This window comes from Halichoerus grypus, chromosome 3 (assembly GCF_964656455.1).
Source record: "Halichoerus grypus chromosome 3, mHalGry1.hap1.1, whole genome shotgun sequence".
In the NCBI taxonomy this organism is placed as follows: Eukaryota; Metazoa; Chordata; class Mammalia; order Carnivora; family Phocidae; genus Halichoerus; species Halichoerus grypus.
Window position 1 is genome coordinate 20,558,816 of NC_135714.1, and position 22,220 is coordinate 20,581,035.

Genomic DNA, 22,220 nt, shown 5'->3' on the forward strand with positions numbered 1-22,220 from the left:
GGTGTTAGGAAAACCTTCCCATGCCACCAAACAGATCAGCGTGCAAGGATGGCCTTCCAACTCAGAGGATCTCTCCTGAAATTACATCAGTTATCCAAATCAGTTTCTTTCCTGTTTGGGATATTACTATTCCTATAGATCTTCCCCCTCTTCTGACAGCATCGTATTTTCTGGATGAGTCAGCTGTACCCGCGGCAGCTGGGGACCAGGATCGCCTGTTCTTAAATGACATTGCAAAAACACTGCATCTCCAGGCTTACCTATCACTGTGTCTACTCACTTCCTGAGACCGTGCTCTGTGGACCCTACCGGACTGAGGTGTGTCCCAGAGGCACCCATCCCGCACAGCCTGGAATGGGGAGGTTCAGCTCTGGAGAGCGTGCGATGTGTGGGCAGGACTGCCATACTCAATTCGCTTCTGCGGATGGCAAAGGCCCCACAGGAATTTCTCTTCCAGAAGGAACATATGTGACTAACTCTAGTGCCGCCGTATCCAGCAAGAAGACCTAAGCACAGAGAAATTTACAAGCGCTAGATCCAAGCCAGAATATTGGAAGACAGGCCAGGAACCGATTTTTATAATCAATGAACACCCTGGATGAGTGAAGGTTGCCCGGGCAAATATGAGCAGGCCTGAAAGCAGTCTATTTTGAAATTCATTCCTTCTGCTGGCTATTACTGGGGTCTTCCAGAAAGAATCAATTTCAAGGGATTAAAAAAATAAAACCAAGCCCCAAACGACAAAGTCACTGTTCTACATTTCTGAAAGCTACTAGGCAGATACTAATGGTCCAAGACAAAAGTGCACCGATGGGGAAACATTTCTAATGATTAATTTATTTTCCAATTCACTTTTATTTTCTTAGACTGGCCTAAGATCCCATTATGGATGGGAAGAATGCAATGCAAGGCTCAGCACGCTCTCATTTGTATTCTTAAAGGGAATCGCGCATGGTTGAAGCTAAGAGGCAGGTGTGGGGTTCCTGTTGGCCGTTGGTCTGGTTGGAATCCAGGTGGCACGTACACGGCCATCCGCCTCCATCTGTGGAGGGCTCCAGGTCATATCTGTTCCCGCTGCTCAAGTCATATATATTCTATTTTAACCGTGTTAGAAAGAAGCCAAACATGTTGACACAAATACACAGAGCTAAAAATTGCCCTGCCGGAGCTCAGTACTTACATGCTTCCTGTCGCCCGCCCCCTTGCTGTACCGTGGATGTGTACACAAACACTATTTCTTGGACCTCGGCACACCTTTCATAATATAATTTGAGCTGTTCAGCAAGTTGCTTCTCAAGGAGGGGATTACCAATCTACAAGAAGGCAAGAAAATCAAATGAACAACAATTGTCATCAAGCTCCCATTGATACCTCTGAAGCTGCGTTCGGGTTGATTTCCTTCTCCCATTGGTATCACCAGCTGGCTCATCTGCACACAGACCATCCACTCCGGATTAGCCACGGGAGGGTATAATTCAAGGGCACACAAGCTCTGTCTGGTTCCCACTCACTGCTTTCCGTGGCACCTTCTCTGCAAAAGCTTCTTAAATGTCCGGATTTCCCAGAGACCAGGCCTCCACCCTCTTCTTTCCCCTCACCACGTGCTGTCCCTGGACAATGACGTTCATCTCTCCTTCAGTCCCCGAGAGGTGCCAAGTGCCAAGTTTCCCTGTGCTGTGCTGAGCCCTGCGAACCCTCCTCCCACTTTCGTCTGCTTGGCAGGCTCCTACTGGACCTCCAAGAGTCAGGTCCAAGGTCATTGCTTCAGGGCAGCTTCCTTAACAGCCTCCCCTCCCGTGTGTGCGGATGCAGATGTTCCCACCTCAGCGACCCAAAACACTCGCATGTGAATTAGCACATGTACCACGTTCCTTCATGACTTCGGTGTTTAAGACCCAGACGGGGAGCTTCGCGAGAACAGAGGCCTTATCTCAACTCGTTGGTTTTCAAAATGCAGGTTGTGACCCATTAGAGGGTCAAGAAATTATTTCGGCAGGTTGTAACCAGCACTGATTTATATATATATAAAATAGAACACAAAATAGCAGAGTGCATCTAACATGGGAAGGGCCTATTCTTAGTAAAATCTTTGTTTTGGTTTCGTATTTTATACATATATATAATATATACATGTATGTGTATACGAGTGTGCATGTATACGTGTGCTCATGATGTTACATAGATTTCTTCTTTTCTTCCTTTTTTTTATCACATAGATTTCTGATGTGAATCACCTTCAAAAACAAGTTTGAGAGCGGCCGTCTTCATCATCGTGGACACCTCAGCACCAGCACAGGGCCTGACACATAGCTGGTGGTCTGGAAGTATTTGTTGCAAAAGGAATACATTAATTTCTTTGTTTTCTTCTTCATAGAGGTCTCTCTGTAGGGGCTCTGAGATGGACCCATGGATAGTAGGGCTCTGCATTGTTCTTCCTTTACTTTGCCTAATGACTCCTGCTTTCCCCAGAACAAATCCCGCAGGGTCACGGGAATGCACTAAGGTTCCTTGTTCAGGTATCTGGTGATCTCCCTACCAAGGCAGAAAAAGACACCTCTGTAAAGGTGGACAGTCCCTGTCTCCCTGCAGCAGCCCGGGGGGAGCTGGCCTGGAGAGCTGGACAAGCCCATCTGTAGGTAGGTTTTGGAGGCGAGGGTCACGGTGTAGTAGGTTCGGTCTTCCACAATGTCTACAAGTCCAGCCAACCCACCCCAGTGGGAGCCCAAGGCCTGCGTGTCTGAAGAGAGCAGCGAACAGAACCAAGATTTTCATTTGCTAGAGTGTCTCCTCTTCAGATACTTTAAATAATAGCACATAAAAGAAGCTCTATCAAATAACTAAGATTCTCTCTTTTCATTAGCTTAATCACTGGATAGGCAACAACCTGATAAAAATCTACTCTATAACTAAGCTAGTAGTTATTAAAACAGAGGAAGTAAATGGTTTCCATTTTATGAGTACTAAATGAACCAAACCTTAACAGAAATCTATTCTCGAGTTTGCTGGGGGAAAAGCCTCCATATTAATTACATTTGATGACAGAGCCAATGCGAGGTCCAGCGTGGGTAAATCTTTTGTTTACAAGAGGTTCCACATGCTGGAGCCACGCACCCATCACGCATGAACACCCAGTAGCTTCTCCATGCCCGGGGCTCACCTGTGCAGGGCGCAGAGTGTGGAGACGATGGTACTTCAGGGGTCCGAAAAACCCTTCAATGCCGGCCACATACCTGCTCCCTCCAATAATGAAGTATCCAGCAGTGTCATTATAATAGAAATCCTCTCTGAAGCTACAGAAGAATAAAGAGTTAAGAGAGCTCTTGGTCTGAACCAGATCTTTAAAAAAGAGGCTCTTTCATTGACCCTCCTTTCTTACACCCCCAAATTTCTTCAGTCCTTCACACTGAGTTCTAACAGATAAGACCATGGTGGGGTCAGACACACTTGGGCTAGGATCCCAACTCTGCTATTTTCCAGCTGTGTGACCTTGGACCTGTCCCTTACCTTCTCTGAGACCGAGTTTTCTCATTAGCAAATTAGTTCCTCAATAATTAGATTCTTAGGAGGATTCGTGAAATGTAAAGCCTTACACCCAGCAGAGTGCCTGGCCTCGTAAATCCTCGGTACCTGCCGGCTTTTGATATTGGTATAATTGTTTGGAATTGGAAACCTTTGGAATCACTAGTCTTAATTGGAAATGTTTTGCTCTAAAAGAAAAAAAAAAAAACACCTTGTTGAATGGATACATTGACTGGATAGAAGGTGGCTGCGAAGAAAAACTAAGAACATATCTTATTAGATAAGAACCGAGGGATAATTCGGGGTGAGGAGGAAGAGGCTGAACACCAGAGCCTTGTACTGAAAGACTTGAAGGAACAGGAAGGAAAATGGAGGGAAAAATGGGCCACCACGAATAAAATGCACAAAGTTATTCCTTTCTGCATTGTTTATACTCACCAAAGACTGGACAACCCCAGGCATCTGTCAGGCAGGACTGGCCCAAAGCCGTCCAATGGACCCTAAATGTGAGTCTTTTTTTCATATATAGCTTAAAAAAGGGACAGAGGGCTCTGTGTACTGACCTGGAGAGATCTCTAATATATTAAGTGAAAAAAAGAAAAACAAAAGTGGAACGAAGAGCATATACTTTTTATCCAAGAAAGAAGAGAATGGATGGTTTTTTTTTTTTTGTATTTGCATTTTAAAAACTCTAAGTATATACTCCAAGAAATTAATAATAGTATTTCCCCAGGGCATGGAGGGTAGGGGATGGAGTGGATAGGGGCAGAGGTAGGAGCAAGACATCTAACTGTACATCTTTTCATATCGTTTTGATTTTTTTAAACAGGCATATTTATTGCCTATTTAAAAACTAAAATAGGATAGGTGAACAAGGTGGGATCAGAGCCTACGAAGACAGCAGATTGGCGGGAGGGGGTCAAGACAAGCATCAAGTGAGAAGCCAGACAAAGAGGAAAGAGTCAGGGAAGGCAGAGGGCAGATGGAAGCAGACGGAAAGAAAACAAAATGTCAGGCAAGCCTCCAGGAGCCCAGCGAGTCACGAAAGCAATGGGCCAGGGTGATGCCAACAGGGACAGGGCAAGATACCAGCAGTTAGACCAGAGAAGCCAAGCAACCTGGGGTTATCCCAAGAGAGGGGATGTACTGGATGTTACCAAGGAACCCGAACCCTAGCAGGTGCGCCTGGCTGGAGAGGAAGATGAAAGGGAGAAGGAATGAGACTCTGACAACACCAACAGACGGCAGCAGAAGTGAACGCTTAGAAATTAGCTTTACACGAATGCGGCTAAAATGGAAAAGGAGGGCTTCTTCTCCTGATATTTTTCTTTTCAGAATCTCAGGCTTGATGGTCCTTCCCTTTATTTTCCACTGGGACCACAAAGTTATTATCTCTGAGAGCTGTGAATTGATTTTGTTTTTCAAGACCGTAGAAAGACTTAACATTCCAGCCACCCTCACGACGATGTAATACCTGGCACTTGAGGGATACAAAACTTCTACAATAGAGAAGCTCTCTTAATGGAACTCGGCTCAACCAACTCACCAGCGCCCCTGCTGGCTATCCCTGCAACGTGCTGGATGCTCGCTGGCTGGCGCCTACTCTCTGGATCCTTAGTCTTCTCATTGTTTAAATAGAGATGAAAACAGTATGTACCGACAGGGCTGTTGTGAGGATTAAATAAACTAATATTTAAACAGGGCATTTAGAACAGTGCCTGGCACATGGTTGGCCCCATAACTGTTAACTACGGTTATAATTATTAACCTGATCCACTGCGGGATACCAGCAGTTAGACCAGAGAAGCCAAGCAACCTGGGGTTATCCTAAGTAAGAATAAGAAGTGTCTGTTCCCAAACCTGACAGTGCCAATTGTACGGTCATTGTAATTATACAATTTAATGAACTATTATGTCATTCAATAAAATATGGATCGGGAAGAAAGCGTTGTTCATTCTGTAACAATTAAGTGGAATATTTTGGGTTGACTCAGAAAAGAACGGTTGCTTAAAAAGTGTGGAATTAGGACAACGGTAAAAGATTCAAAAAAAAAAGAAGAAATCTAGACATATCTTGGCTTTGATAGTTTCACAAAGGTCTTTGTTTTCTTTCCATTTGTAAGAAACAAGAATTGGGTGCCGTTTATGCAAGAAAGACCTCAGGGAAGTCCAATCGGTAGATTTGGAACAAAGGAAAGGCCCTATCTGGAAAGATTGGTAGATGAATGTACTTTTCTGTTTTTTAATTAAAATAAAATGTTTATGGTAAGTATCTTTTTAAATGGATCTTTGCTTTAACTGAATTTTTCAACTAATCATTAAATTACTTGGTCCCTATGGTACTGGATTGTAATTTTTGGGTTTTTTTTTTATCATTATCATAATATAACTGCAACATTGTGGTGTATAAGCAATATATATTTGGGGGCACGTGGGTGGCTCAGTTGGTTAAGCATCCGACTCTTGATTTCGGCTCAGGTCACGATCTCGGGGTTGTGAGACTGAGCCCTGCATCGGGCTCTCCACTCAGTGTGAAGCCTGCTTCAGATTCTCTCTCTCTCTCCCCCTCTGCCCCTCCCTCCACGCATTCGCACGCGTGTGCTTTCCCCCTTCTAAAATAAATAAATCTTAAAAAAAAAAAAAAAGATGGGGGGCGCCTGGGTGGCTCAGTCGTTAAGCGTCTGCCTTCAGCTCGGGTCGTGATCCCAGGGTCCTGGGATCGAGCCCCGCATCGGGCTCCCTGCTCAGCAGGAAGCCTGCTTCTCCCTCTCCCACTCGCCCTGCTTGTGTTCCTGCTCTCGCTCTCTCTCTCTCTGTCAAATAAATAAATAAATAAAATCTTTAAAAAAAAAAAAAAAAAAAAAAAAAAAGATGGGGCGTCTGGGTGGCTCAGTCGTTGAGCGTTTGCCTTCAGCTCAGGTCACAATCCCAGGGTCCTGGGATCGAGCCCCACATCGGGCTCTCTGCTCAGCAGAAAGCCTGCTTCTCCCTCTCCCACACCCCCTGCTTGTGTTCCCTCTCTCGCTTTCTCTCTCTCTGTGTCAAATAAATAAATAGAAGCTTAAAAAAAAAAAAAAAAAGGAATATGTATTTGGTCTTTGTCCACAGTTCCTGGCTCACAATGCTTCCTAAACCCTTGGGACCTCCTAAGTGTTGAAAGTAGTAAAGACGTCTTTTGTTATATCAAAGAAGGTGACTCCACCCAAAGGCGGGGGCTGGTTCCCTGGTGGACCAACGATGTGACTAGAGGATTGAAACTTTTAGTTCTACTCCCCAACCTCCAGGGAGGGGAGAAGGGCTGCAGGTTGAATCAGCCAATGGCCGATGTCTTAGTCAACCATGACTATGTAATGATGCCTCCATAAAAACCCTAAAGGACTGGCACGTCTGGGTGGCTCAGTCGGTTGAGCATCTGCTTTCTGCTCAGGTCACGATCCCAGGGTCCTGGGATTGAGTCCCCCATCAGGCTCCTTACTCAGGGGAGAGCCTGCTTCTCCCTTTGCCTGCCACTCCCTCCGCTTGTGCTCTCTCTCTCTCTCTCTCTGACAAATAAATAAAATAAAATCTTAAAAATAAAAACAACCTTAAAGGACTGGGGGAGAGCCTCAAAGTTGGTGACCACATGGAGGCTGGGGAGAGTGGCACACCTGGAGAGGGCATGGGAGCTCTGTGCCCTTTTCCCAGCCGTCACCCCATGTCTCTTCACCTGGCTGTTGATTACTATCCTATATCAGATCCTTTAATAAACGGGTAAATGTAAGTAAGTACTTCCCTGAGTTCTGGGAGCTGCTCTAGCAAATCAAAAGAACCTAAGGAGGAGGTCCCTGGAACCTCTAATCTCCAGTCTGGGGCTTGCCACTGGCGTCTGAAGTGGGGGTGGGGGTCATCTTGTAGGACTGACCCTTCCCCTGTGGCATCTGATACTATCTCTGGGAAGACAGTGGTGGAGTTGAGTTGAATTCTTGGACACCCTGCTGGTGTCTCAGAATTGCTTGGTGTGGGTAGGAGGGAAGCCCTCCCCCATCTTGGAATTGGGTCTGGGAACCCAAAAGGAACAGCTAAGTAGGAAATCTTTCCAGCCTGCTCTCCATCCACCTCGGAGCCTCTACATTTTTCTCCTCTTAAATCCCCTCCGTGGCTGCACAGATTGCAAGCGCTTCCTTGTACTGTGTGTGCCCTGTTTGATGGTCATCAATTTCACGGACATAAAAGCTGAGCTAGACAGTTCCAAAGCCTAGGCCGTCACTTTTGGAAACCTCAGACACACTGGCAAACTATCTTTACTCTTATCTGGACATAGGAGACCGCCTCGGTTTATAACTGCCAAGCTCCGGCAGCCTGAACAAACCTCGTTAAATAAGTCTCACTCAGAATTAGAAAACAGCCCCAGCTCGACAGTTCTTTAGTAGGGAAACTTAGAGCTTCAAATTAGCCATCCCTCTCCCCGCTTAGAGTAATTATCATCTCAAATGTCCCTTCTTTGGGACCTGCTGTAAATTCTGACCCCCTTGAGTATCCTCTGAAACTATCCTATTCGATTCCTTTCCAGAAATCACAATTTGTAATTTTATATTTATTTATGAATTTAAGATCTGTCTCCCCCACTGATCTTTCTTTCTTTCTCTCTTTCTTTCTTTCTTCTTTCTTTCTTTCTTTCTTTCTTCTCCCTGAAGGTAGGGACTGACTGTATTCTCTTCATTCATCATTTTATTCCCAGAATCCGGCACTGTGTCAGGTGCATGGTAGAGGTATTGGATGAATGGGAGTATATTGGATAAATGAATGAAGGATAAACACTGTACAGGCCTGAAGTTGTTACCTGTCACCCAAGGTCACTGACAGCCTTTCATCTGTGTGGAGCACTGCACTTCTGAGCACTTATTTACTGATCTTTCCACACTACCTTGATGGGACAGCATTATGTTTACATGACAACAAGGAGTAAAAAAGAATGCCTATAACCATCTGAAATATCTGGTGTTTCGTTCACTGGGTTGGCCCACTCTAAGATCTCTCTGATGGATGAGATTCCAAATATCTAACCACAGGAATCCCAGGTAAGCCCGACATTAAATCTTCAGTTCTTCTATTGATGGGTGAGGTCCCAGGAGTACAGGAACGGCAGCTGAGAAGGTGGCCAGGGACACTCCTGGGTCTGGGGACTGCCTCTATTATGAGGTCAGGGACCATTTCAGTGTTTGTTTGTTTGTTTTTAAGATTTTATTTATTTATTTGACAGAGAGAGACACAGCAAGAGAAAGAACACAAGCAGGGGGAGTGGGAGAGGGAGATGCGGGTTTCCCGCAGAGCAGGGAGCCAATGCAGGGCTTGATCCCAGGACCCCAGGACCGTGACTTGAGCCGAAGGCAGACGCTTAATGACTGAGCCACCCAGGTGCCCCCATTTCAATGTTTTATGTGGAATGTCGAATCGGTCTATACCTGAAAATCAGTCCTCCTTTCCGGAATCTTATATGATCACACGGATTCTGTATTTACTTAAAACTTTTATTTTTTGTTCATTGTATATTCCTTACATTAATTTTTATTTCTTACAATATTATATTAAATGTCATTTATCATGATTACTGTTAGGAGTTCAATTGTGTCATTCCCCCCACCGCAGATTCATACGTTGAAGTCTGAACGCCCAGACTTTCAGAATGTGACCTTATTTGGAAAGAGGACCATTGCAGATGTAATTAGTTGAGATGAGGCCATACTAGCAGAATGGGCCCTCAATCCAGTATGACTGGTGTCCTCACAGAAGGGGAAATATGAAGGACACACACAGTAACAGGGAAAATGCCGCGAAGACTGGGGCCCCGCCACCACAGTCCCGAAGCTGTCAGAAGCTGGAGAGAGGCCTGGCAGGCTCAGAGCCTAGACCAGCTCTTTCCCCAGACCTTTCAGAGAAAGCATGGCCCTGCTGACACTTGACCTTGGACCTCTAGCTTCTAGAAATGTAAGACAATAATTTTCAGTTGTTTAAGCCACTCAGCTTGGGCTGCTTTGTTCCAGCAACACTAGCAAACTAATAAAATTACTGTGTTTTTTGGCACCTCCTTAAATTTTATGTGGAAGGCATAGGTCTCTCTCTCTGCATCCCAGGCGCAGGCCTGGATCACCCTGTGATCTCTCCATCTGCAATTCACTCGTGCCAGCATCTAGGTCACTGGGATGTATGGTGAAAGGAAGCTTTTACACAGAGAATGAAAAAAGCCTATGAAAGCAGTCTTCTGTCAAAAACTTCCTGGGCTCAGGGTTGGGCATCCAGAGAGAAAGGAGAAGGTATTATTCCAGACTTCGCATCCCCAAAACGCAAACCCTCGATCTCTGGGGCCCACTGTGCAGAGCGGGGCCCCGGACAAGACTCCCAAAGGAGCCACACATCATCGGTTTCTCCAAGCTCCCAGGCCTCTCTTATTCCTGAACTCTGTTCTACAACAAAACTCATGTCCGTTGAACGCTTTCTGACTGGTCTAAGTCCACGTGGCCCCCTTTCAGACTTCCCCTCTGTTCTCAGGCCCCAGCCTCTCTGTTCCCATACAGCTGTTAACATCACCCCTGACCTTCTCTTTGCAGGCTAAAGAATAACACCTCTTTAGCCTTTCCTTATAACTGTAATCTTTTAATCTGGCCCTGAAAATAAGAATTGTTCTATGTGTCCAGAGCCTGAAGGCCATCAGTTTGACTTAAATGTAAACCGGAATGGTGGGAGGAGAGGGTCTGGGGTGGGGGGGAGAGAGAAAAGCAGGGTGTATGCCCCACTCCGTTCCCTTGTCTCTATCTCTCCTGGTGTTCCTTTCTTCAATAATTGGTTTCCAAGAAAATCTGGCTTGTGTGAGGAGTCTGAGTGAACGAGCCTGTTCGGAGAGACAGTTTCCTGCTTGCTGTAGTAAAGTAGCTACATGAGCCCCCCGCCCCCAGCCAAAGTGCCTGATACATTTTTTTAAATTATCCAGACAAAGCTGGTATGTGTGTATTATACATGCATACATAAATTATACATATAAAGCTGGTAGTTTTTGTTTCTGTTTTTTTACATTTATTCTTAAGCGTTTGAGTGTGTGTGTGTGTATATATATATATATATATATATATATATATATATATATATATATATAATCTAGCCATGTTGAGGTATTCCGAGTTCCCAAAGGAGACTGCCCCACGGTTCTGCCCCTAGAAACCCCGCTATTAGACAGGGGTGTAGGGGCAAACGTAAAAATTATGAAACACAAGGCAAAGGACCCAGTTCTCAGTTTCTGTAACTCTTGTGGAGAATGGTTACACGAGGATGAAAAGTTACACCAATAGCAATAGTTGCATGCATTTCAAATTTAGATTATAAACATAAATATGAAGACTGTCTGCTTTTATGTTTTATACTAGGCCAAAGTTACCAACCATTCTCAATAAGCAACATTAATATGTTGATTTGTTTTTCAGAATCCTTCATAGAAGATAATTTTCAAAGAAAATGAATTATCAAGTGCCATGAAAGGAAGGATTTACAATGAGATCTGGAGAGAGGAATAGTTTCTCTTCTTAGAAAAAAATGTTGTGGGGGAAGAGAGGGGAGTTTGCGGATGGAAAACAAAAAAAGTGCGAAGACTGAGCTTTAGGGCAGACCAGACACAGTCCATGCTCGAAAGCTGAATAAGGGGGTGTGGGAAGAACATTAGGGTTGAGGGCTAACGTATGACGATTTCTTAATCCTTATCCAACATCATGTTGAATAAAAAGAAAATATCGCACTTACCTAATGGTCTGATTATGGTAGCTTTTCAAATCCTGTCCAATGCTGGTGGTGACTACGATCTGTGTGGGAGAAATACACAAGATCAATTATGCCCCAACACCTCACATCATAAATACAGTCCTAGGTATAAATTACTCATAAAATGGGCTACGTAGCCTCTCACCTGATCCATTTCTGCAGAAATAAAAGTAATACTTTACTAGCCCTGTGTATATTTTAAGATTAAAGAAATTTAATTTCTCCAAATGACTTCACATGGTAACCATAGCCATCATGCAGTTTCCCCCAGTGGGGTTCAGATATTTCCAAGCTATAAGCCACAGCTTTGCTTGGTGTACTTGTGCTCAAAATTTTGTTGCATAGGAAGAGAAGGAAATGCATAAGATACTATAAGAGGTTTATGAAATTTTACTTTGATTCCATGAGAGCCTTCGGGGGAGAAACAAGTTGGTGCTGAGCGTTCTCCATGCACTGCTGCTCCCCACTCTCTTTCCCTAAGCATGGAGAATCATCATTGTCTTTTCAACAGTGACAATGTTTTTGTTGATAATGTTATTAGCTGTCACGCATTCTTCTCGTGTCTTGGATGGCTACTACAACATAAGCCCCTGGAGCTAAGGGGCTCCTTCTCCCCCCACCCCCCCACCCCCAGTGCTAGCACTGAGCAAGGGTTTAGAAAATATGCGCTGAGCTAACGAGGGTCTCAAAGGTGTGGCTACAACACTGTCTATGAGAGGCAAACTAACACAAAAACCAACCCAATTCAACCGTATGCAACATGGTGGCTTAGAGAAGAAAATGCTCCAATCAGTTGTTTCTCTAAACCAGCCACTGGCTTTAGGTCACTTGTCCATTTAGTCAAAGCAGTGAGTACGGTAGTCCCACCACAGAGGCGGATGTCGTGTGGAAAAACAATAATACGGTTTTAGGGACCTATAGATATATTAGGAAGACGAGATAGGATGGAAAGAAAGTAGGACAAAAGGGAAAAGTCTACCAAACAACAATAACAACAACAACAAAAACCCAACCCTACTTCTTTTTTCTTTCCATCCAATCTGGTCTTTTTAATCCTTACCCCAACGTACTCTGCTAAATTAAATTCATCTCCTTAATTAAAGGACTACTTTGATTAACTCTGTTCCGGCTCGAAAATCTTCCATGACACCCTGCCACCTTGCAAATAGAAATCCAGATTCTTTGATAGTCAAGATTGTCCACATGCTACCCCTAAAGACATTTTGTTTCTTCTATTAGTTTTCTACAGTCTGCAAATTTCCACTCCAATCTGCTAACCCCTAGTGATGTGCTAAAATGTTCCCTCGTCTCCTCTCCCTCTCAATTCCACCCAATCCGTAGGAACCTTCCCTGTGAAACCCTCCCCGAGCATCCCAGCATGAAGTGCTACCTCTCTTCCCCGAGTCAATATGAATCATTTGGTAATTAAGCTCTCCTTAGGACATCCTGTCACCTGCGTAATGCTTCTCCCATAAATAGTCGATAAGCTCCATGAGCAAAGAGCCTTGCATACATAAGGTGCAAAATAAATCTGTGATTTGCTCTGATGGTTTGATACCCGCTTAAGTGACACAGAGTACTGAGCTGACCTTCACCTTCACCTCAGGAGCAAGCAGCAACCAAGCTGTAATGCCATAATAATCCTTATATAAGTGGGAAGCTGGACAACAGACCACAGCTAGGTCACCTCACATTGTTAAGGAAACCAACAAACATACAAAAAAATCCCAGCTAACCTTTTACAGACTTTTCTTAGGGAGGCAACAAGGACTGACCTGATTTCTTTTCTCTCCAGGAAAAGGAAATGTGATAAACATAAACACCAAGGGAAGCCTGTGTCTTATCTAATACATAAGACAAACAACAGGTCTCTTCCGCTTTTGTTACCGGAAAATCACAAATCAATAAGAAAAGCTGATGAGGAAGTAAAGTAACAAGAAAAAACGTAGCACGTTGGCATCAAATATATCGAGAAACGGAATGGTCTTCAGTTATAACAACAGATTTGCCATAATCCATAAAATCTGCATTATGAGAGTTTGAAGCAGTTATGTGCTGTGTTTTATAGTACAAAGCAGATAAATCCCCTCTGTCCCACCAGAATGATCACTTAGGTTTGTTGGTTATTATTTGCTTAATGCCAAACGTCAGCAATTGTGTAACTGCCAAGAACAGTCAAACCATTTCTTGGCTGAACTAGCCAATAAATTTCCGGTAAAAAAAAAAAAAAAAGTCATAGATCTGATAACACTGTATAAACATGACCGATGCTGTTTTAACATTTATCTCCACAAAGCTATCTCCCCCAGGGGAGAAAAACAACGGAATTGCTCAGATAATTGTGGACATAGAGCAGGCTATATTATTTACTCATTCACAGTATGGTCGAAAGAAGCACTTTAGAAGTTAATTAAATGGGATGGGATTCTCATGATTTAAACTTCCATCTATAAACGTTTGCTCGAAGAAGTGTAGAGTTGTAAAGAGTTTATCATTTACCACACGTTTGCTCTTGCAGGCGCCCTTGCTCCCCGCCTTTACTGCAACACCTAACATGGAGGGACTCACGGAGCGAGCGCACAGATACCTGGCCTCCGTTAAAAGAGATATCCAGTCGAAACCACTCCTTCAGAGGCATGGTGAATTTCGTTTTCACAGCAAGGTCTTCTCCTTTGACGAGATGCATTTGGATATGCAAGTGGCCTACAAGGAAAATTAAAGCTCGTGAAAAACGACAAAAAAATACTGAGGACGGGGGCACCTGGGTGGCTCAGTCGTTAAGCATCTGCCTTCGGCTCAGGTCATGATCCCAGGGTCCTGGGATCGAGCCCTGCATCGGGCTCCCCGCTCCACGGGAAGCCTGCTTCTCCCTCTCCCAATCTCCCTGCTTGTGTTCCCTCTCTCGCTGTCTCTCTCTCTGTGTCAAATAAATAAATAAAATCTTAAAAAAAAAAAAAATACTGAGGACGGCATGAAGTGACTGCACCTTTCTGACAATTGTCCTAAGGAGCTCTCCGACCAGAACGTGCGCCTTCTCCCTACAAACAAGAAAAAAGCAAGCAAAAGAACGCACAAGTGGGTTCCTTCCTAAAGAAGACATGTGTTTTAAGCTTCCAGGGGAAAAAAAAAAGAAAAAAGAAAAGTTGAAAAGAATCCGCATTTAAAAATCATTGCTCTCACTGAACTGCCACGTTGACGGTATCTTTCTTAATTCCAGACATATCTGCCAAGGGAGCACAAGAAAACTACCATATCATTTTAAAGGTTCCGTTTCATACTTACCCTCTTCAGTGAGAAATATAGATGGTGTGCCGTACATCTCATTAGAGTCAACAAAGTACAGAATCCCACAGAGATTGGCCTTGCAATAATGGAGTAAATAAAGCCACAATGAAACAGTAAACCTACAAGAGTGAGGAGAAAGAAAAAAATCTGCAGATTGATATCATCCAAGAACAGATAATTATAGTTAACAATGACCAAGTAAATTGCTTTCTTTCCAATGAAGGGATGAATTTGCCTTCATGTTCATCATGGGAGATCAGCTTGCAAAGCTTGATTTTTGAGACAAAGGAGGTAGTTACAGTAACTGTGAAAGACAGGAGTTAAGAATCATTGTACAAAACTAGCAGACATTGTACCTTGCACCAAAAACTCTGTTTCTGTGCCTCTTGGAGAATCTCACATGCCTGCCATTTGAATTCTTGATTAAGGTTTAGAAAGCCAGACATAAAATAAAAATCTGGATTTTAATAAGAGGTGATTTGATAAGAAGCTATTCTAATTTCAATGATTAAAAGAAAAAAAACATAATTAGGGCTTTTTGAGCAATTTTGTTTCCTTCCAAGATAAAAGCCTTAAGGTAGAAAAGTGTCGTAATCTGTAAATGGCATTGCTATATGTTAATTGGGACACGTAGATACTATTTTAATGCACACATTAGGTTGTTCAGGATCACAGTTCCATCTGACCCATATGGAACAACTAATCTAATTGTTCCATTTCTGGACCGGGGCTATTTTAGTCGAAAAAAGTATTGTACATCTGTGATTTGTGGGCTGAGAATAAAATAACAGTAGTCAACTAGGACACATTTAGCCAAGATGTGAGATCCATCCATCACTCAGCAAATATTTGCTGAACGCTTGCTTGATGCCACCCACTGTGTTAGTGACCAGCAGTTCCAAGATGGGGAACTGAGAGTAACTGCATTTCGCAGGTCAAACAGGAATCAAGGTCAAAACAAATGTGCCGAGTTCTCGCCATGACTCCAGTAAGCAATTCACAGTTTGGGTTAACGTGGCCGTGGCCCCGAGTTCTTTGGGGAGATACCCAAACAAGTCCTTTAGAATCTTCTGGGTTTTCTAATCTGGCCTCAGAATCAGTTGGTGAGATATGCAAACAGATGGTGTCACACAGCTCCCTCCTGACCCACCCAGCTGAGCAAGCTCATGAAGATAAGTTATTACAAGGAAGCTTAGCAAGAACATACGCTCAGTAAAGTGAGTCAAGATCTTTCTACAGCCAGCAGCATGGGAAGAATTAAATCACTCTGCTAAATCCATCCAGTCTGAGGTGAACCAGGAACTGTTTTCAGCATCTTCAATTCAGCAGAAGGAAAAAAATATATCTGGGTTTTGCTGAAATCAATGGAGGAGATCAGAAGTTGTGAGATTTCAAGCAGCTCATCCAATCTTTCAAGACTGAAAAAGCAAAGCAAAAGCAGCGGTGTGCGCTGGCTACGGCTGGCTGCACCCCAAAGCTTGCAAGGCCTCAGGCTCCCACACCTTGCTCCCCTGCTCGTGACATTCCTGGGACCAGCACAGAAAGTCCAAGGCAAACTGAGGACTGCTAATGGCAAGAATAATTCGAGAACGCTTTGGACCACAAATTCTGTCTAAGCGGAGTGGATCTCCACATTTTCCCGTAGCATATCACCATGGTGTGTCCTCCTAAGGGATTCCACGAGCCTGTCCTGGTCTTCAGATTAAACAGAGTACTGCCCCACCAGCCCCTGTCATCTGCCCATTCTTACACTGGGTAATCTATCCGCTGGCGTCGGGTGGCCTCCAGCTCTCGGTTGTGAAACCTTGGGAACTTCTTCACAATGCCTGTGTTTTCTCCACTGGAAGCATAGAGAAAGCCCAGGAGGGTGACCACATCTGCGAACAGCAAGAACACCTGCCTTTCAATTATCTCCAGAAAAGCACTGCTTCCCCAATCACGTTCTTCCTGGAACCCTCTCCCCAGCTCCAATCAAACAGTTACAAGAAAGCGTCTGAAAATATCAGCAAACGTTTATTGAACACCGATTATATGCTGGGCGCCTGCTAAGCCCTTTACAGAGAGCTGTCTCAATTTGTGTTCACAGCAACCCCGTAAAAGAGATTGTAGTATGAGTCCCAATCTATAGATGAAAAGTCCGAGGCATAGAGGTAAGATAACTCACCTAAGGTCACAGCTAATAAGAGGTAGAGCCAGATTTGATATTCAGGCTCAGGTTCTAGGTTCTTAACCATTTCACCTGCTGCCCTCCCAGTGCTAAGGAAAACATTTGGAATTTGTGCGACAATAGTAACAGTTATCACGTGAGTAGCCCTGGATCCCATCCACACTGCTGTGAATAGGCCTATATCTCATTTAGCTAGCTAGCTACCTACAGAGATTCATTTAATCCTCATTATTATCCCCATTCTGCAGATGAGGAAATGGAGGCACAGCTGCCCAAATGGTAGCTAACGTTGATATAACACAGAATGTGCCATGTGCTAAGCATACCATTCCAGGAGCGATCTCATTTAATTTCACAACTGTCTATCAAACGGGTGTTATTATTATGCCTATTCAACAAATGAGAAAACTGAGCCCTAGAGAGGACTGCATAGTAAGAGGTGGAGCTGGGACTCAAACTCAGGCAGTTTGGTTTCAGAATCCATGCTCTTAGAAGTGCACAGGTTTTTTTCTTCTGTGCAGACTTTCCAATACACTCCACACATTACTCTAAGCAAAAATGACCTACCAAACCCCTTAAAACTAGGGAGCCTTTCTCTTTATTTTGCAAATGCGGGAGAATTCTGTGGCTCTAGAGAAGATGGGGTGTCCTTAACAAGTCTTAAAAGGAGAACTGCGTTATCTCATCTATATTTAATACCTACTGCTTTAAACGAGGCCACAATAATTTTTTTTATTTTCCATACCCATCCCTCCCTTGGAAGGAAAAAAAAAAATCACTGAATTCAACTGAAGAATAAAGAACTCTTTTCTCTTTCTTAAAATGCTCTTATGTCTGTGATTAAATGCTGGAAATCATCTATTTTGCTGGGCTTCCTGGAAAGGGAAGAGTTAACTTCTGAGCAAGTCATCGAATGCCTCTATTGGTACAAATTATGGGAGCCTCAGCCTGGGCTATTGGAGACCCCAGCTCTCATTCCGCAATGGAGAGAAGTATCTTATTATAGAGAGACAGGTACCTCTGGTTCATTAAAACTTAGAAATCACAAGAGCAAAGTGTTCATAATCTCAGACCCCTATCAGTATATCTAATAGAATTAAATAATATAGAGCCAAATTGTCCCCAGTGTCCACAAATCTCCCTGTTTGGTGAGAGGTAGAGAGGCATTTGAAGACTCAGAAGGATAGAGTTATCAATTCCAACAGAAACAATGCAAACTTTTTTTTTTCTTAACAACTTGACCTCAATTTGGGGACACTAGTCTTGCTGGTCTATTATAGGGATGGGTAGGGGGATTGGAAATGGAAATACTGCAAGGGTGTCTTTGGAATCCAGGGAGAAAATCGCCAAGCGGTTGCTGTCAGCCCAACCTTGGTTTGGCTTCCACTGTGTGGAGTGGAACATAAAAGACCAGATGGCCACGTTAGCCCCCAGGATGCCTTCTGCTGGTGATTGCTGTTGAGTTACCTAGTGTGCAGTAGAAACATTTATCAAAAGGAGCAGGATTTGATTCTGTCCAACCTGACTCCAGTAAAAGGAGGCTTCATAAAGAGGTTTCCAAAGTGAAAGGAGTTAAAAGTCAATGCTGATGAGCCTCTCCTTTATCCAGGGATCAAAGTAAAGTGGGTTGAGCAGGAGAACTTGCAGCAAAAGATGTGGAAGGAAAAAAAGTCTAAGACCAAAAGATCTAAAATAAATTTTACAAAAACACATACCTTTTGTACCCAACAAAACCAAAGCGATAGCGGCTTTCTTGTAAAATCTGCAGCTTGAATAGTTCTATGATTTGGAGTTCTACTGCAATTTTTCCTTCAGTATAATATTGCCTTCCCATTTACTTAGAAATAATAAGAATGAAATTTCGGAGCCCGAAAAGGATGTTAGAATTCAGCTAGCCCAGGATAACACACAGGCTTGTTCTCTATTAAGTGACTGTGGCTGCTTGGAGCACCATGCTTGATTAGCAATGGCTGTCATGGACACTAGAACGGGGGGTAACAGCACCAGTATCATTCTCCATGAAAAAATTCACAGGTAGGAGAACTTAAGTCCAAAGTGGTTAAGAGACTTGCCCAGTTTCCTCTAAAATGTAAGTCCCAAGAGAACAGGGACATTACCTCAATCATTACCCCATCCCTAGAGCCCAGAACAGTGCCCAACACTTGACAGAAGCTCCATAAATACTGAGGGAATGAATGAATGAATGAATGAATGAACGAACAAACGAACGAACGAATGAACAAACAAATGGGCACAGTATGGCCAAGTCAGGATCTGAACCTGCCTCTCTCTTGCTCAACTCTTTTCACAGTTCTGTAATGTGTCCTATGCTGCCCAAACCAGATCACAGTCTCTCTTCCTTCAGACCCTTCCCCCAAATCCATTTCTCTGGCTGATCTTGAATGAAGAAGTTAGGTAGGAAAAAGGCATCATTACAACAAACATAAAATACCAGGAAGGCAGTTCAGATTTAGAACCCACCACCTTGACTGTTTTGCTTGTTTTATTTCCTCAAATTTTAGAGCAAGAAGAGGCATTAGATTTTGTATGGCAAAAACTCCTTCATTTGGAGACAAGAAAAATGTGTTTCACCAAAGGTTGCATGGTTAATAAGAGATTCAGGTATGACTCAAAGCTGGTCTCCCGCTATAAACCAACGGACTTCTTATTAAACCACATCACATCCACATCTCACAGGTCTTCCCAAAGAGATGGGTGCTGCCTTGACCCTCCAGGACCCCACCCCCACTACCTATCCAGGCTCTCCTTCAGGGTAGAGCTTGGCTCAGCAAGGGCCTCCTGGACCATCCTGCTTCAGCACAGTGGCTAGCGCCTACAGAGCCTGACCAGGAGACCCTGTCTAATATTGGTTGTTAAGTACTTTGAACATCACCTCCGAGCAGGGTGGCTGGGGTCGGTCATGTAGCCCATTCTCCAGGTCAGCAGAGTGATCAGAGCCCTGACATGGATACCTGCTCTGGACACAGTCCCACGTCCATGTAACAAAACCCTACTCGGGACGTGCTTCAAACACAACCACAATGGTGCACCTGAGACCTCAGCCCATTTGTGGAGAAGAGATAGTCTTGAGGCAAAAAGTAACTGACCATAAGTCTATAAGTGGAAACAGGAGGAAAAGAAGCTAAGATGTTCCAACCTGGAGAAGGAAAGCTAGAGTGCAGGTAAGAGATTCAGGTATGGATCTCTTGGAAATTTTGGAGATTTTGGAGAGTCAGGTATGGATCTCTTTGGAAATCTTGGAGATTTTGGAAACAGTGGTTTCCAAATGCAAGACATTAAAAGGCAGGAGTGTTCAGGTGTTTCATTTTCTTTAAAACCAAAGCCTGAGAACTAAAACTCAATTTTCTAGCAAGTATGATTTAGGTCAGAACTTCCCCCAAAGGATACCAGGCAGTGAAGTGGGCGAGTAAGGAAGTTAGTGGAATATTCAATAGTAGGAGTGCTAAGAATAAAATAAATTTCACTCCCAGGAATTTATCCTGTGAACATACTTGTAGGTGTGTACAAAGATACGTGTGCAGGGATGTTCGGTGAAACCTTGTTGCTAATAGTAAAAGACTAGAAATGACCTGCATGACCATCAGCAGGGGACAGGTGAAATAAATTATGGGCTGTCCGGCAACAGGATGCAAAGCAGCTACTGAAAAGAATGAGGTCGTGTAGCATACACTGCTATAGAAAAATCTCTGTCGTATTGTTAATGAGTGCGGGCCAGAGTTTATAGTGTCTTCCCATGTGTGTGTGAAGAGAGGGGCTCTCAACTTAAGGCTTATAGGAGCAAAGAACATTTCTGGAAAGAGACACAAGAAACTAGTGTGAGTGAGTTTGCCTCTAGGAAAAGGACAAGAACACAGGGTGGGTGGGAGCTCGCTCTTCCTCCAATCCCTTTTACACTATATGAATTTCTTTTACCAGGTACATGTATTCCTTTTTAGGCTAAAAAAGCAGAGAACAAAGTCTGAGCACTCCCGTGCAGGCCGGGAGCTGGGGCCAGCCACATTCAGAGGCCTCCCCGCCCTGGGCCTCTGCGGCTATTCAATCTGCTTCAAAGAGGCAAAGTCCAGTGGGTGAGGAAAACAGGATGATTCACATCAGTAAAAATTCAACTTAAAAAAAGAGTATTCCTTTCTAATTTAAAACCTGGGTTAGGGCTGTATTAGCATATTTCAGAGAGGCGGCATAGCAAAGCTTGGACTCCCGTGAAACAAGCTGAGCCTTGGTTTTTCTCCCCTGAAAAGAAAGGATGAGAATAATACTCTTTCCCATGGGACTATTACGAGGATTAAATGAGACAATGTGCACGGAAAAAGTGTTCTGAAAATCATAAAGGGCCACGCAGATGCGAGGCATTAATTGGTGTTATTACTGAGAAATTCAGACCACCGTGATTAACTGGAGAGAAAAAAAGAACTAAGTCTCTCTCTCTTTTAATAAAAGTGCCAAATATATAGTTCTCATAGTTATAAACAGTATCATCATGTCATTGACTTAAATAGTCTCACTGAATCAACTGGTATTTTCACAGAGACAGGTAAAGCCTGGCTCCCCTGACTTAGCCCTTCCATGACTTTGTTGTAATGGAATTTTGTTATAAGAAATCATACTTCTAATCCATTGGATCTGAAGATGAGAATGGATTTTTGGTGAAAGGAAGAGAGAGTGGGAAAGAAGGAAGCTGCCATGTTCCCCAGTTTCTGAAGTAAGTGGCAAGATCAGAAAAATGTTCATATAGATGGACAGCAGGCCAGAATGTTTAATACACCTCAGCATGGCATTTCAGAGTCTTCAAAGTGTGGCCCCCAACCCGCTTTTCCAGTCTAATTTCCTGAATCGTCCAACTCACACCTGAGATTCTACCTGGGTGCACAAACACAGAGCATGAAGCTGCTACTCTGTATTTCCACCCTGTGGTGGACACTGGCAATCGATCTGCCCGCCACTCTTTCTCACTAGGCACAGACTCAGCCTCAGAATCCTTCTCAACACCATGCTCTAGGTGGCCACCCCCAAGCCCGCTGAGCTGGCGTGCAAGATGAAACCTATTTGCCATCCCTCCCATCGAGAGATGCAGGCTCATCGCCCTTCTGCCACGAGGCTCCATTTTCTTCTCGGTACGATCTGGTTCATGCTTTCCCTTCTGCCTGGATGCCCTTCCCCTACTCCTTTTCTGACTATGAGAACTCTACTCATCCTTCAACTCTCTGTTCAAAAGTCAGCTCCTCTGTGAAAAAAGCAAAGCTCTTGGGGCACCTGGGTGGCTCAGGCGTTAAGCGTCTGCCTTCGGCTCAGGTCATGATCCCAGGGTCCTGGGATCGAGCCCTGCATCAGGCTCCCTGCTCAGTGGGAAGCCTGCTTCTCCCTCTCCCACTCCCCCTGCTTGTGTTCCCTCTTTCGCTGTGTCTCTCTCTGTCAAATAAATAAATAAAATCTTTAAAAAAAAAAAAAC

The 22,220-nt window shown here is 43.8% G+C and overlaps 1 protein-coding gene across 3 annotated transcripts in view; it reads right to left on the reverse strand.

Moving 5' to 3' along the window:
* The window catches only part of SEL1L3 (SEL1L family member 3), a 96,869-nt gene that overhangs the window by 56,063 nt on the left and 18,586 nt on the right, over positions 1 to 22,220 (reverse strand). For all 3 annotated transcript variants that reach the window (XM_078068467.1, XM_036090610.2, XM_036090612.2), the window contains exons 3-8: positions 16,337 to 16,463; positions 14,584 to 14,705; positions 13,889 to 14,004; positions 11,284 to 11,342; positions 3,158 to 3,290; positions 1,181 to 1,313 (exon numbers count right to left, since the gene is read on the reverse strand). In XM_078068467.1, coding sequence (XP_077924593.1) covers positions 1,181 to 1,313; positions 3,158 to 3,290; positions 11,284 to 11,342; positions 13,889 to 14,004; positions 14,584 to 14,705; positions 16,337 to 16,463 — 690 coding nt within the window. The remainder of the gene's footprint in view (positions 1 to 1,180; positions 1,314 to 3,157; positions 3,291 to 11,283; positions 11,343 to 13,888; positions 14,005 to 14,583; positions 14,706 to 16,336; positions 16,464 to 22,220) is intronic.